The sequence below is a fragment of the Myotis lucifugus genome, unplaced genomic scaffold (genome assembly GCF_000147115.1).
Source record: "Myotis lucifugus unplaced genomic scaffold, Myoluc2.0 scaffold_124, whole genome shotgun sequence".
NCBI classification, from domain to species: domain Eukaryota; kingdom Metazoa; phylum Chordata; class Mammalia; order Chiroptera; family Vespertilionidae; genus Myotis; species Myotis lucifugus.
Window position 1 is genome coordinate 933,740 of NW_005871172.1, and position 14,288 is coordinate 948,027.

At 48.4% G+C, this 14,288-nt stretch overlaps 1 protein-coding gene and 2 pseudogenes across 1 annotated transcript; all 3 read left to right on the forward strand.

Moving 5' to 3' along the window:
* Nucleotides 1-239: 239 nt before the first annotated feature.
* Nucleotides 240-1,196, forward strand: MGRG3 (mas-related G-protein coupled receptor member X2). Its single transcript, XM_006093852.1, has one exon. The coding sequence runs from the start codon at nucleotides 240-242 to the stop codon at nucleotides 1,194-1,196; it is 957 nt and encodes a 318-aa protein (XP_006093914.1).
* Nucleotides 1,197-9,069: 7,873 nt separating this feature from the next.
* Nucleotides 9,070-10,324, forward strand: LOC102430751 (annotated as a pseudogene).
* Nucleotides 10,325-13,154: 2,830 nt separating this feature from the next.
* Nucleotides 13,155-13,753, forward strand: LOC102431073 (annotated as a pseudogene).
* The last annotated feature ends 535 nt before the right edge of the window (nucleotides 13,754-14,288 follow it).

Consider the following 14,288-nt stretch of genomic DNA (forward strand, 5'->3'; position numbering starts at 1 on the left):
GGCACATCTCCAGTAGGAGGTGTGCAGGAGGCAGCTGACCAATGTTTCTCTCTCATTGATGTTTCTAACTCTCTATCCCTCTCCCTTCCTCTCTGTAAAAAATCAATAAAATATATTTGAAGCCTGGAAGCCTCCATTCGCCACAGACAGGGTGGCCATGAGGGTCAGTGGTCACAGAGCAGGTGCTCAAGTCTTGTTTTGTTCCCAGGCCCACAACTGCGGCGTTTCTGAGCACGGATATGACTGTCACAGCCTGGGAGACCAACCTCACATCAACCAATGGAAGTGATCAGGCCATTTATCAACATTATACAGAGTTCAGAATCCTGCAATTACTAATACCCATCGTGACCCTGATTGGGCTGGCAGGCAACTCGGTGGTGCTCTGGCTGTTGGGCTTCCGCATGCGCAGGAACGCCTTCTCTGTCTACATCCTCAACCTGGCGGGGGCCGACTTCCTCTTCCTCTGCTGCCGATTTATGCATAGTCTAGTTATACTTTTCAGCTTCAAAATTTTCTTTAGAGTAACTATCACGTTTCTCTCACCTGTGTTAACCTTTGCCTACATCTCAGGCCTGAGCTTTCTCAGCGCCATCAGCACGGAGCGCTGCATGTCTGTCCTATGGCCCATCTGGTACCGCTGTCGCCGCCCCAGACACCTGTCTGCTGTCATGTGTGCCCTGCTCTGGCTCTTGACCCTGCTTCTGGTCATCTTGAGAAGGAGCTGTGTCTTCCTGAGTAGGAATATGCATTATTTTTGGTGTTCAACATTGGCTTTCATCACTGCGGCGTGGCTGATTTTGCTGTTTGTGCTTCTCTCTGGGTCCAGCCTGGCCCTGATGACCAGACTGCTGTGTGGCTCCCACCGGGTGCCGCCCACCAGGCTCTATATGACCGTTGTGATCACGGTACTGGTCTTCCTCCTCTGCGGCCTGCCCTTCGGCATCTACTGCTTCCTCATAGTCTGGTTTCAAGAAGATTTGGGTGCCTTCATTCCTCATTTCTTGGTGGTAATTATCCTGTCCTGTGTCAACAGCTGTGCCAACCCGATCATTTACTTCTTCGTTGGCTCCTTCAGGCAGCGATGGTGGAAGCAGAGACACACCCTGAGACTGATTCTCCAGAGGGCTCTGCAGGACACTCCTGAGGTGGATGAACCTGGAGAAAGCCTTCCTAGGGAAACCCTGGCCATGTAGGGAGGCATTCTGGGGCAAGGATGAGAGTCTCTGTCCTGATCAGTCTGAAGTAACTTTGAAACTTACTGCTGCCCTGCCAAGCTTGGAAAGTATCTAGTCTTCTCTCAGGCTCAACCTCATAATGCTTCAGTGATTCCCCAATCTCTTCAAATAGGCTGTTTTTAATCTGGCTGCTCTTGTTTTTCTCATTAGTCTGAAAATTATGCCTTGCCAACGTTCCTGACATTACCATTAAATTTCTCATGTAATCATACTCTGAATTTATTTATTGAATGCTTTTTCTTTACAAGTGGATCAGGAAAGTCTTCTTGAAATACTTGGCCTTGAACTAATAACTATAATTTATCTAGTAAGTACCCTATGTCACATCAGCCAGCCACACGAACCTTTTAAGACAGGCAAGGAAAGATAAACAGGAACAGGAAAAATAGAAATGGGAAAAGAGGCAATTTATAGTGTTGTCCTAGCTAATGGAGCAAGAGAATGCTAATTGACCCTCACACCATCACAAACATGGTGGCACTCACAGCCAATAAAGAGGGAATATGCTAATTGACTGCCACACCCTCAAAGATGGCGGTGCCTACCACCACAAGATGGCCAGCTGGGGAAGGCAGTTGTGGGTGATCAGGCCAGTAGGGGAGGGTCATTAGGGGTAACTGGGCCAGCAGGGGAGGGAAGTTAGGGGCGACCAGGCCAGCAAGGGAGGGAAGTTAGGAGTGACCAGGCCAGCAGGGGAGGGTAGTTGGGGAAGACCAGGCAGGCAGAGGAGGGCAGTTGGGGGAGATTGGGTTAGCCGGGTAGTGGTAAGGAAGAGATCGGGCAGGCAGGCAGCCAATGGTTGGGAGCCAGCAGTCCCGGATTGTGAGAGGGATGTCCGACTGCTGGCAGTCAGACATCCCCTGAGGGGTCCCAGATTGGAGAGGATGCAGGCTGGGCTAAGGGACACCTCCCCCCAGTGCATGAATTTCATGCACCAGGCCTATAGTTGTTACTAAAAGTACAAAGGTTGCTTAGAAAATGGTGACCAGTGTGCAAATAAGTTTCTTTCCCTGTGACACCCCAAATATATGGTCATAGTTGCTAGATCTCTCTTAAGAAGGATCAGCCCAGCCCTTTTAGCTCAGTGTTTGAGTATTGACCTATGAACCAGGAGGACACAGTTCAATTCCTGGTAATTGCACATGCTCGGGTTGGAGTCTCGGTCCTCTGTGGAGGCCATACAGGAGGCAGCCAATCAATGATTCTCTCTCATCACTGATGTTTCTATTTCTCTCTCCCTCTCCTTTCCTCTCTCTGAAATCAATAAAAAAAAATTTAATGGATCATTGGCTGAAGTGCAGTGAGTAATGAGCCATGTCTCTTGTGGCCTTGAAGTGTCAGAAGTTGGCATAAGTTTTGCAAAATGAGTTAAAGTCAACTCTACAATACTGTCAAGTCCAGACATCACCAGCAAGGTCACCCAAGCAGGACAAGCCAAAGAGGAAAGTCCTGCTCTCCTGACACTGACTCTACGATATGTTCAACCCTACAGGGTCTGAAACCACATCTACAAACAACAAGCAGGTGGAACAAGGACAAGGGTTGGGGCAAGTGGGAAGCGAGAAACAAAAGAATGCACCCTCTTCTGGACTACAGTCTTTTTGTCTGCAAAAGGCCACATTGGAGCAGGAAAGATGGTTCATCTTTCAATTAAACTCAATGTTTTATGCCTCATATAAAACTTCAACTCTAATTGTTTACAGCTTTCATATGGGTGATGGCATAAGAGTTGGTAACTGGTTATAAGAAATCTCGTATTTAAATTCTCCATGATATCTCCTACCTCTTCTGAAATGTAGTATCTATAGTATCTTGATATTAAGATCTGAGCTGTTTTAACATCCTGTTATACATGAGAGAGAATAATGCGTATCAACTTCAGAAGCTCTGAAGAGATCAGTGAGTGAAAGTTAGGCCTTTAGCTATAATTGCAAAATTTTATTTACTTATTTTTGAAGAGATATTGGAAGCAAATATGATAACATTTTAATATATACTTAAATTTGATGGTGGTTGTGTGAATGCTTATTATATTATCTCATGGACTACATGCCTAGTTTACAATCTTCTTTCCAGCATGAACCTTGTTCTCATTCTTGGTAACTGCAATATGCATGTGGGTAGTAAATCCAACAAACTTTTCAATCTGATTAATTAAGACCAACAACAAGTTGCAAAATTACTGCAGAGAATTCCTGTCTGCCCATCACCCAGCCTCTGCCAATGGTGACATCTTACACAAATACAGGACATTTTCAAAACCAAGAAATTGACCTGGGTAGGATACAATTATTCGCACTTACTCAGCTCTCACCCAGTTTCACATGCACACATTTTTATTGTGTATAATTCTAGGACATTTTATCACACGTATAGATTCATGTAATGACAGCCACATTCAAGATTTAGAACTGTTTCTTTGTCACAAAAGAATCCTCTTGGACAACTCTTTGTAGACACACCCAACCTGTGCCCCTTCCAAACTCTTGGCAACCACTGATCTCTTCTCCATCTCTATAATTTTGTCATTTCAAAAATGTTGTACAAATGGAATCATACAGTATTCAGCCTTTGAGTTTGATTTTTTTCATTCAGCACAATGACCTCAAGATCCATCCAAGTTGTTGCACTAATCAATAGTTTGTTGTTCGTTTTTAAAATTGCTGTGTCATATTCTTTATATGGATGCATTACATTTTGTTTCACTACTCACAAGTGGAAGGACATTTGATTTGTTTCCAGTTTGATTATTATAAGTAAAATTGCTATGAATGAATATCTGTATAGAGGTTTTCATGTGAACATAAGTTTACCATTCTCTAAAATAAATGTCAGGAATAATTGTTGTTTTATATGGTAAGTATATGTCCAAATTTGTAAGAAAATACATAGTTTTTCAGCATGGCCATACCATTTTACTTTCCAACCAAAAATCTATGAGAGATTCAGTTTTCCTAAAGCCTTGTCAATATTTGAAGAAATCGGTATTTTTTAATTTTAGCCATGCTAAGGACTGTGTAATAGTATCTCATCATGGTTTTAATTTTGTATTTTCCAATGGCTAGGGGTGCAAAACTATTTCATATATTTATTTGCCTTCCATGTATTTCCTTTGGTGAAGTGTCTGTTCAAGTCTTTTGCCCTGGTTGAGTCCAACTCTCCATTAACTCCATGCCTGTTTCCAGGGAGCTGAGTGTAACCAGAGAACAACACACAACCAATGGTTTCACTTTCAATCTATGTCCACAGACTACAAGTATCCACTGAGCTCTGCTGTGTCATCAGGTACCTTTTCCATAACTACCCTCTCAATTTCCAAGGGAAACACTAAACTCCACCTCTCTCCTGAAACCCCCTCCTCACTCTTTTATCACTCTCACATGCTGCCCTCCTGAGAATGTCCCATCTCCCGACACCAAATCTATCAGCCAAATTGCCTCTGTGCTCACTTAGCTGCCTTTCCTCTCAGGCCAGGGAAGAGCTCTGCATTCTCCTACCCTAAACCATCCTTTCCACCTGCAGACAGGTTCCCACCCCTCTCCTCCACAGACACACTTATACAATTACTAGAGGCCCAGTGCATGATATTCATGCACGGGGAGGGAGGATGTCCCTCAGCCCGGCCTGCACCCTCTCCAATCTGGAACCCCTTGGGTGATGTCTGCTGCCAGTTTAGGCTCAATCCCTGTGTGATCAGGCCTAAAATGTCAGTCAGACATCCCTCTCCCAATCTGGGACTGCTGGCTCCTAATTGTTTGCCTGCCTGCCTGCCTGATCACCCCTAACCACTCCCCTGCCAGCCCAATCACCCCCAACTGCCCTCCCCTGCCAGCCTGATCGCCCCCAACTGCCCTGCCCTGCAGGCCTGGTCACTCCCAAATGCCCTCTCCTGCTGGCCTGGTCGCCCCCAACTGCCCTCCCCTGCCAGCTTCATGGCCCTCAACTGCCCTCCCCTGCTGATCTGGTGACCAATAACTGCCAAAAGTTTTGGTCTTTTATATTTCTGTGAGTAAAATATAACTCTATGTAATTTTAATTTTCATCTCTGTTATTATTACTTTGGTTTCTCTCCATATGTTTAAGAACCATTTTTATTTTGAGAAGTTGTGAATTTATGACCCATAATCATTTTCTTATTGGCTTGTTAGATTTTGAATTATCATTTTACAGGAACTTTTACAAATAGGGGAATTGGTAGTTTTTCTTTTATATGAGTTACCAATATTTTCCCAACCCATTTTTCATCTTTTGATTGTGATGGTTCATGCCATACCAAAAAAATTCTATATGTTCTCATCCTTATTAATCTTTTCTTTAATGCCTTCTGAATTTTGTGCTACACTTTGAAAGTCTTTCCGAACATTGGGAGGAAAAAAAAAACTTTCCTATGGTTTCTCCAGGTACTAATAAAGTTTCATGATTTATTTTTAAGTATTTGGATTATATATGGATTTATCCTAATATCAGATGCAAAGTATGTTTTCAACTGTATTTATTTTGCTTTTTAATATATTTTTATTGATTTCAGAGATGAAGAGAGAGAGAAACATCAATGAGGAGAGAGAATCATTGATTGGCTGCCTCCTGCATGCCCCACACTGAGGATCAAGCCCACAACTGGTCTTGCAAGGCGCGTCAGGCCATAAAAACTGTGAACAATGCACTGTCCTGGGGTGGGGAGGGAAGGTCGTTATCACTGGCTCCAGAACAGATCATCAACACCTGGGGCCCTTCCTGTAAGCCCATGAAAGAGGGTGGAACCATATCTGCAAGACAAAGACCCCAGAAGGTTATAAAAAGCAAAGCCTCTGTGTGTTATTTCACACTGATTTGGAAATTATTCCTGGAGCCCACTAGTGTTAATAAATGGGTCCCTCCCTTTCTCTAGGAAGTGTGCTTGGTATTTCTTTGCTCTTCTGTAACATAATAAGATCTTTATCAAATACTAGAGGCCTGATGCACAAAATTCTTGCAAGAGTAGGCCTTCCTTCTCCCAGCTGCCAGCACTGGCATCCCTTCCAGCACTCGGACCCGGGCTTCCCTCGAAGCCCCAGCTTCATCCAGAAGGTCATCTGGAAGGACGTCCAGTCTAATTATCATATTATGCTTTTATTATTATAGATTTGCTGAATACATCCATTGAAGAACTTTTCTGAATATTTCAAATAGTTTCTAATCCAAATGACACTTAAAAAATAACAAGTAACTCACCCTGGCCAGTGTGGCTCAGTTAGTGAGAGCATTGTCCATATGCCAAAAGGTCTTGGGTTCAATTCTAGGTCAGGTCTCAACCTAGGTCGAGGGTTTGATCCCCAGTTGGGGTGTGTCCGAGAGGCAACCAATTGATTTTTCTCACATCGATGTTTCTCTGTCTCCCTTCATCTCTCTAAAAAAAAACCAATAAGCATATCTTCAGATAGGATTTTAAAAGAGTACACAAGTAACTTAATTTGACTGTAGCATGAGGCACATGAAAGGAAAACATAAGAGATAAGAGTTAAATTTCTAATATTTACACCAAATGAAAATAAATTTTAAAATTAGATAAAGTGGAAGAGGGAAAAAGAATGTTATGTGTGCTGAACTCCTTATGTTTAAAAAGGATGCCAATTGATCTACTTCTTAATGTTTATAAATTTTAAAAAATAACTTTAAGTTTACGGCTCAGAGCTAATAATAAAGGAAGTAAGAATTGGTTGAACTTTGAAGAATAGAATTCAGGGAGCCTGTCACCTTGTATATACTTCTCTATCATTTGGAGGGAAATTATACACAAGAATGCATATTGCTGTGATAATTTAAAAAAACAAGAAAAGTGGGTTTTGGCCATGGTGGACTTTCAATCACTCTATGATATACTTTATTCTTTAGTTTTAAAGCCTCACAATGCAAACTCATATTGTTTGAAATTGCTCCCCTGGCTCAGTCTTCAACTATAGGTTCCACAACAGTGATAACCAGGAGGATGACCAGATGGTGTAGGATGGGAGTGGCTGACATGTGAGTGGACATGGGGCAAATGATAAGAAACATCTCAGTAACTGACCATGTCTCAAACAGCTCTGGTCTCTGACTTGCCCACAGTCCTGGCACAGGAAATTGCAAGGTCTGTCCAATATCTTGATAAACCTTGCTTAGTCACCAGCTTTCAGCCCACCTCCTTCACACATCTCCTGATTTAGAGGGCAGAGACGTGTCTCTAGCATCACTCAATCCCAGGAAGACTCTCCCCTTCAGCACAGGTCAGCTCTCCACCTCAGGCCAGAATAATGGAAGAAAGGTAAGAATGTATACCCAGAACTGACTTATGTCCAAAGCCAGTTATGGTTTTTGCTCTAAGTTCCCATCCCCATGGTTCCCAGGCACCACATGCAGGGGTCCTGGTGCATCCTTCAGGGAAAAGCAGGAGACATGAAGCTCTCCTCTAGTGTCTTTGGGTGCATCCACTCTGACTGTTGGAGACGAAAATGGGTCAACCAGAACCTTTCTCTCTTCTGATCCATCTCCCCACAGGCTCCCCTTCATTCCAACCATTCAAGTCTGGTGTCATGGACAGAACTCTGCCTCAAATATTAATTTAGGGAGCAAAGTAAAATGTGAGCATTGCTTCCCAAGTCGGAACTGTTGTTAACCCAGATTTAACTTTTTTCCTTTTTTCCCTCTTCTCTTGTGGATATGGCAGAGTGCCAGGAGTAAACAGCCCAAACTGGGGTAAATGGGGAGTGTTTCATGAAGGACTATTGAGCAGGTTTAAAGGAAAGTGACAATGCATGGTGAAGCACCCTTAGGAAAGAAATAGAGGAGCACTGTTTCCACCCCGAGGCTTAAAGGGACCCAGGAAAGAGCAAGTGCACAGATAGAGCAGAGCTGTAATCATAGCAGCAGCAATAGGAAGGACCACCAGCCCGGAGGAGGAGCAGGCCCAGGCCAACACACTGCCCAGAGGGAGAGAGCCAGGAGATGAAAAGGCCAAATCTCTTTTTCCCTGCCCACCAGTCTCCTGGTAGCAACCAGAAATCAGAAGGACATGATCTCACTGATGAGATACCATCATTACCAGGAAAACCCCTGGGTGGGCTCAGGCTGCCTGTCACTGTGTCCAATAACGAAAGCAGGGCTGAATCATATAAGGTGTATATTGAGATGGCTAGCCAACCAAGAAGACAGGGTGCTTACAGGCATTCAAATCCTGTCTTACAGCAAGGTACAGGGGACAGGATTATAAAGGGGAAAGGACCAGGGTGAGGCTGGGAACAGAATGCAGCTACATGCAGCCCTGGAGGTCTGCAGACATCAGCTATTGTCCTTTAGTCATCAGGAGATGAGATGATGTTGATGAGCTGACATACTGAGCCACTTTGAGCCCAGTTCACGCAGCCATCCTCATAGCTGCCCTAGCAAGAGATCACATTCCCTTCGTGTCCCTAAAGCATGGTCTTTCTGCTCGGTGGATGGGCCTGTTAGTCATGAGGGTGGACTGTAGTCATCTCTCCTCTTCCTGACTTCATGCAGCTGAGGGGGGAACTCCAGCTGAGGACAGAACTAATACTTGGGTCCAGAGCCCTCTCCCTGTCTCTCAGATTCTATTCCAGTCATTGATCTCCTTCTTCAGAACATTCTGGAGACATGACATCGCCTCCGGACAGTGAGTGGGAGCTGTGATAGGGGGTCATGGTGGGACTACAGAATGTCCCCATGTCAGTAGCAGGTTTGTGTTGCAGTAGAGCAAGCCCAGGCTCTAGAGTCAGAGAGAGAACTGGGTTTGAATCCAGGTCCAGGACTCCAAGGCTGTGTGTCCTTCCATAAGTATCTTAACCTCTGGACCCTCCTTTCCCGGCTCTGTAACATGGGACAGCAATAGCCCACAGCATGATGGCTCTGAGAATCATTGATCGTACCAGTGCCCAACTCTTGTTTTCTTCCAGGGTCACCACTGCAGGGTTTGAGAGCACAAATATGACTGTCACAGCCTGGGGGACCGAGCTCACACCAACCAATGGAAGTGACCAGGCTCTTCCTAAATGGAACAAAGCCACCCTGATCCAAGCTGTGCTGATCTGCACCGTGGCCATGGTGGGGCTGGCAGGGAACGCGGTGGTGCTCTGGCTCCTGGGCGTCCGCATGCGCAGGAACGCCTTCTCTGTCTACATTCTCAACCTGGCAGGGGCCGACTTCCTCTTCCTCTGCTACCAATTTATACGTAGTGTGTATTTGGTTTTCAACTCTCCTTTTTTCTATAGCGTAATTGACACATTTCTCTCGCCTGTATCAACCTTTGCCTACATCTCAGGCCTGAGCTTTCTCAGTGCCATCAGCACGGAGCGCTGCCTGTCTGTCCTGTGGCCCATCTGGTACCGCTGCCGCCGCCCCAGACACCTGTCAACCATCATGTGTGCCCTGCTCTGGGCCCTGTCCTTGCTGCTGAGCATCCTGGATAAAAATTTCTCTTGGATTCTGTTCGATTTTTTCAGCCCTTCCGTGTGTCAGGTATTTGACTTCATCGCTGCGGCATGGCTGATTTTGTTATTTGTGCTTCTCTCTGGGTCCAGCCTGGCCCTGATGACCAGACTGCTGTGTGGCTCCAACCGGGTGCCGCCCACCAGGCTCTACATGACTGTTGTGATCACAGTGCTAGTCTTCCTCCTCTGAGGCCTGCCCTTCGGCATCTACTGGTTCATCTTAGTCTGGATTCCAAATGAATCTAATGCCTTCTTTGATCTTTCCATAATGGTAGTACTTCTGTCCTGTGTCAACAGCTGTGCCAACCCCATCATTTACTTCTTTGTTGGCTCCTTCAGGCAGCGTTGGTGGAAGCAGAGACACACCCTGAGACTGGTTCTCCAGAGGGCTCTGCAGGACACTCCTGAGGTGGATGAACCTGGAGAAAGCCTTCCTAGGGAAACCCTGGCCATGTCGGGAGGCAGTCTGGGGCAGGGATGAGAGCCTCTGTCCTGATCAGTCTGGAGTAACTTTGAGACTCACTGCTGCCCTGCCAGGCTTGGAAAGTATCTAGTCTTCTCTCAGCCTCAGCCTCAGAATGTGTCAGTGATTCCCCAATCTCTTCAAATAGGTTGTTTTTAATCTGACTGCTCTAGTTTTTCTCATTGGTCTGAAAATTATGCCTTGCCACTGTTTCTGACATTACCATTAAATTTCTCATGTAATCATCCTCTGACTTTATTTATTGAATGCTTTTTCTTTACAAGTGGATCTGAAAAGTCTTCTTGAAATACTTGGGCTTGAACTGATAACTATAATTTACCTAGTAAGTACCTTATGTCACATTAGCCAGCCACACTAACCTTTTAAAACAGGCAAGGAAAGATAAACAGGAACTGGAAAAATAGAAATGGGAAAAGAGGCAATTTATAGTGTTATCCTATCTAATAATAGATATACATGGTAATTGACCATACCTTCGCTACACCTCCCATTGGCTAATCAGCGTGATATCCAAATTAACCGCCAACAAAGATGGCGGCTAATTTGCATACTGCATGCAGGGTGGGACACCGGGACCCAGGAGCCGCCTTTCCTGCGGCCAGTGTTCGTGATCTTGATCGGAAAGCCAGGCTTCAGGCAAGGCAGCCCCCTGGAACCCAGGAGCCCGTCAGTGAGGTCTGCAGGTGAAGCAGCAATCAAGCTATGAGGGGGAGGGTGGGGGGCGGAAGGAGCTACAGGAGCAGCTCTGGCCAGAGACTGAAGACTCGCGCTGGAGCGAGGAGCCAAGAGCTGCTTGGGTTCTCAGGCCTGTGGGAAAGCAGGCACTGTGAGCTGGTGATCCCAACGGCCTGATAGTGTTGGAGGTGGTGTTGGGACTAGGGACTGGCCAGCGGGCAGAAGATGGCACTGATTGGGCCAATTGCTATGATGCCCACTGTAGCCAGCAAACTGCTTTTTCAGGGGGTGGGGCCAGCAGCCAACCTCACAGCCCCTCCCCCATGCCGGCCTTCCCCTGATCAGACTCTCCCATCCACATCAAGAGCAGGGCACACGGAGCCTGTACCCTTCCTGGCAGCCCCGAGTCCCTGGGTTTGAGAATTCTGATGGCCCTGCCCAGAGAGTAGAGGTGCCTGAGGGGCAGGGACAGGGACCACAGGTCTCCAGGGAGCACTACAGAGTTTGCAATGAGAGGAGAGGGCCGGTGAAGGGGGAGAAGGTGAAGGTGAAGGTGAAGGGGGAGAAGGTGAACCCAGAATCCAGCCCTTCCCCTCCAGAGGCAGCAGGACCTAAACCCAGAACCCCAGCCCAAATTGGAAGAGCCTGAGGGAGCTTCAGGAAGCTCTACGCAAAGCTGCACATTGAGAACGAGAGACTTTGTGAGTCACTGACCCAGACCACGCTGCGACTGGAGCAGCTCAATGTGGAGCTGGAGTGCACCATGCAGAGGCAAGAGCACTTTGCAGAGAGGCCAGCCATCCTGGAGCTGGCGAGATTTGAATGTAGGGCCCTAGAGTGCAAGGCCTCTGAACTGGAAGAGGAGCTAAAGGGCCTGTCCAACCTCTGACCTGAAAACCAGTGCCTCAAGGATGAGAATGTGGCCCTGATCTGCGTCATCAGCAAACTGTCCAAGTGACCCCAGAGGACTTGCCCCTGCACCCGCATTTATACAGCTGCTTTTGCCACATGCACCCCTTCCCTGTGTGAACATGAGTGATAGGGCTGTTGAGGAGTCTCTGAGAAGCCATAACCTCCCTTGAGATCTCCAGGTTAGGAGGGGAGGACAGAGCCCCCGGGAGCCAAGGGGGCCATCTGAGGCCAGGATGGAGATGGGAGGCTGAGCCAAGTAGGGGACCAGGGCTGCAGGCAGGACCAGGAAGGAACTGAGGACCAGGAAGTGCCAGGACCAGTAGCCAGGACCAGAGTGGTCACCCAGAGGTCCCCTCTTATGTGTGCTGCCACCAGTCACCCCTACAGCCCCTGAGCAGGGATCCTAGAATGTGCCAACCATCCCGCCGGCCTGGGCCAGGTGAGCCTGTATATAGGTTCCATGTACAATAGGGAGGGACGTCTTCTATTTTTTGCTGCCCCTTCCCCATCGCTGTCCCGGGCAGGGGGAGAAGGTATTTTTCAGACATAGCACAGGTACCACAAGTAAAAGTTGTGAAGTTGCCAAAAAAAAAAAAAAGAGCAGGCCGGCCGACCAAACACCCCCTCTCTTCCCACCACCTTCTGCCTCCCTGGTCAGCCCTGCCCTTGATCAACCTGCCCCACCACAATAGGCCCACAGCCCATTTCCGTGGCTGTCTTCCCCTGATTGCACCCCCTCCACCCCAAGAGGGGGCAGGGCTGGGAGGCAACCTCCTGCAGCCCCTCCCCAGGCTGGCCCCACCCCTTATACCCCACCCCAATAGGGAACAGGGCCGAACAGCCAATCTCCTGCAGCCCCTCCCCTTGCCGAGCCCCACCCAGATTGCCCCACCCCAATCAGTGGCAGGGCTGGCTGGCCAACCACCCATGGCTCCTCCCCAGGCCACTGGCTCCAATCTCCATCCCCCACCCCATTTCGGGGGGGTGGCAGCCCAGCCCCTCCCCATGGCCAGCCCCACCCCCAATCGGCCCCCCAACCCCAATCAGGCTGGCAAGGAGTGGCAGTTGGAAGCAATCAGGCCGGTTTCAGGGGGTACTTGGGGGCAGACAGGCTGGCAGGGAGAGGGGAGGGGCAGGCCGGCAGTTGGGGACGATCAGGCCGACAGTTGGGGGCAATCAAGCTGGCAGACAGAGTGGTTAGGGGCAATCAGACAGGCAAGCAGGTGAGTGTTTAGGAGCCAGTGGTCCCAAATTTCGAGAGGGAAGTCTGACTGCTGGTACAGGATCGGGCCTAAACCGGCAGTCTGACATCCCCCAAGGAGTCCCAGATTGGAGAGGGTACAGGCCAGGCTGAGGGCCTCTAGTCCTATCTAATAAAGTGGGAATATGCGTCCTCAGGTGCCTGGCTGGGGTGCTGTGAGGGCCCCGGCAGGTTCTGAGATGATTGAGACACAGGAAAACATCTACGTGGGCTCCATTGAAACTGACCAAAGGGTGCAGGAGCAGGTGCGTTTCTATGACACCTGCGGGCTCCAGGATGAGGCAGAGCTGCTGCCGCACTGCTTCTCCTGCACCGACGGCTACGGCTACGTCCTGGTCTACAGCACAGACAGCCGGGAGTCCTTTCAGCGTGTGGAGCTGCTCAAGAAGGAAATCAACAAATCCAAGGACAAGAAGGAGGTCACCATTGTGGTCCTTGGCAATAAACGCGACCTGCAGGAGCAGCGGCGTGTGGACCCAGACGTGACCCAGCATTGGGCCAAGTCGGAGAAGGTGAAGCTGTGGGAGGTGTCTGTGGCTGCCCTCTGCTCCCTCCTGGAGCCCTTCATCTACCTGGCCAGCAAGATGTCCCAGCCCCAGAGCAAGTCTGCCTTCCCCCTCAGCTGTAAGAACAAGGGCAGCAGCTCCTTGGATGGCTGAAGAGCTGCCATCCCTTCTTCACCTCCCCAACCCCAGTCCAGCTTCTGGGGCTTTGGAGGATGGGTTGAAGGGAAAGACAACTCCCACCAGGGCAGGCAGCTGGGCTGTTCCGGGCTCGGGCCACTTTGGCTTCCTCCAAACTCCGGGAAGTGCAAATAATCTAGGTTAGTGCCCCCAGTCTCTCCCTCCACCCCAGCTTCCATTCTATCTACCCCTCCGTGACCTGGGGCAGATGTGGGTCAGGGTCCCTCCCCCCTGCCCTGGTTGGGAAGCAGAGCTTCCCCACAGAAGTGCCACATCTAGGGTCTGGTTCTTATCATGGGTCCCAAACCTCTGGGCTTCTGCCACACACTCACAAACACTTATGGCACCAGCCTAGACTCCAGGGGAAGGGTGTCCAGGTATCATGTATGCGTGTGCATCCTGGTGTTAGGGGTGCCTCCTCACCCAGCACCCTGACCTTGTTCCCATCTGTGCCGTGGCTGGAGAAGCCAGCCTCCTGGGAAGTGTGATTTTCTACTTGACCTCCTGCCCCAATTGTTTCACTTCCTCTTCCTGCTTCATTAGTGAGGTGGAATGGTATGATGACTGAGCTGATTC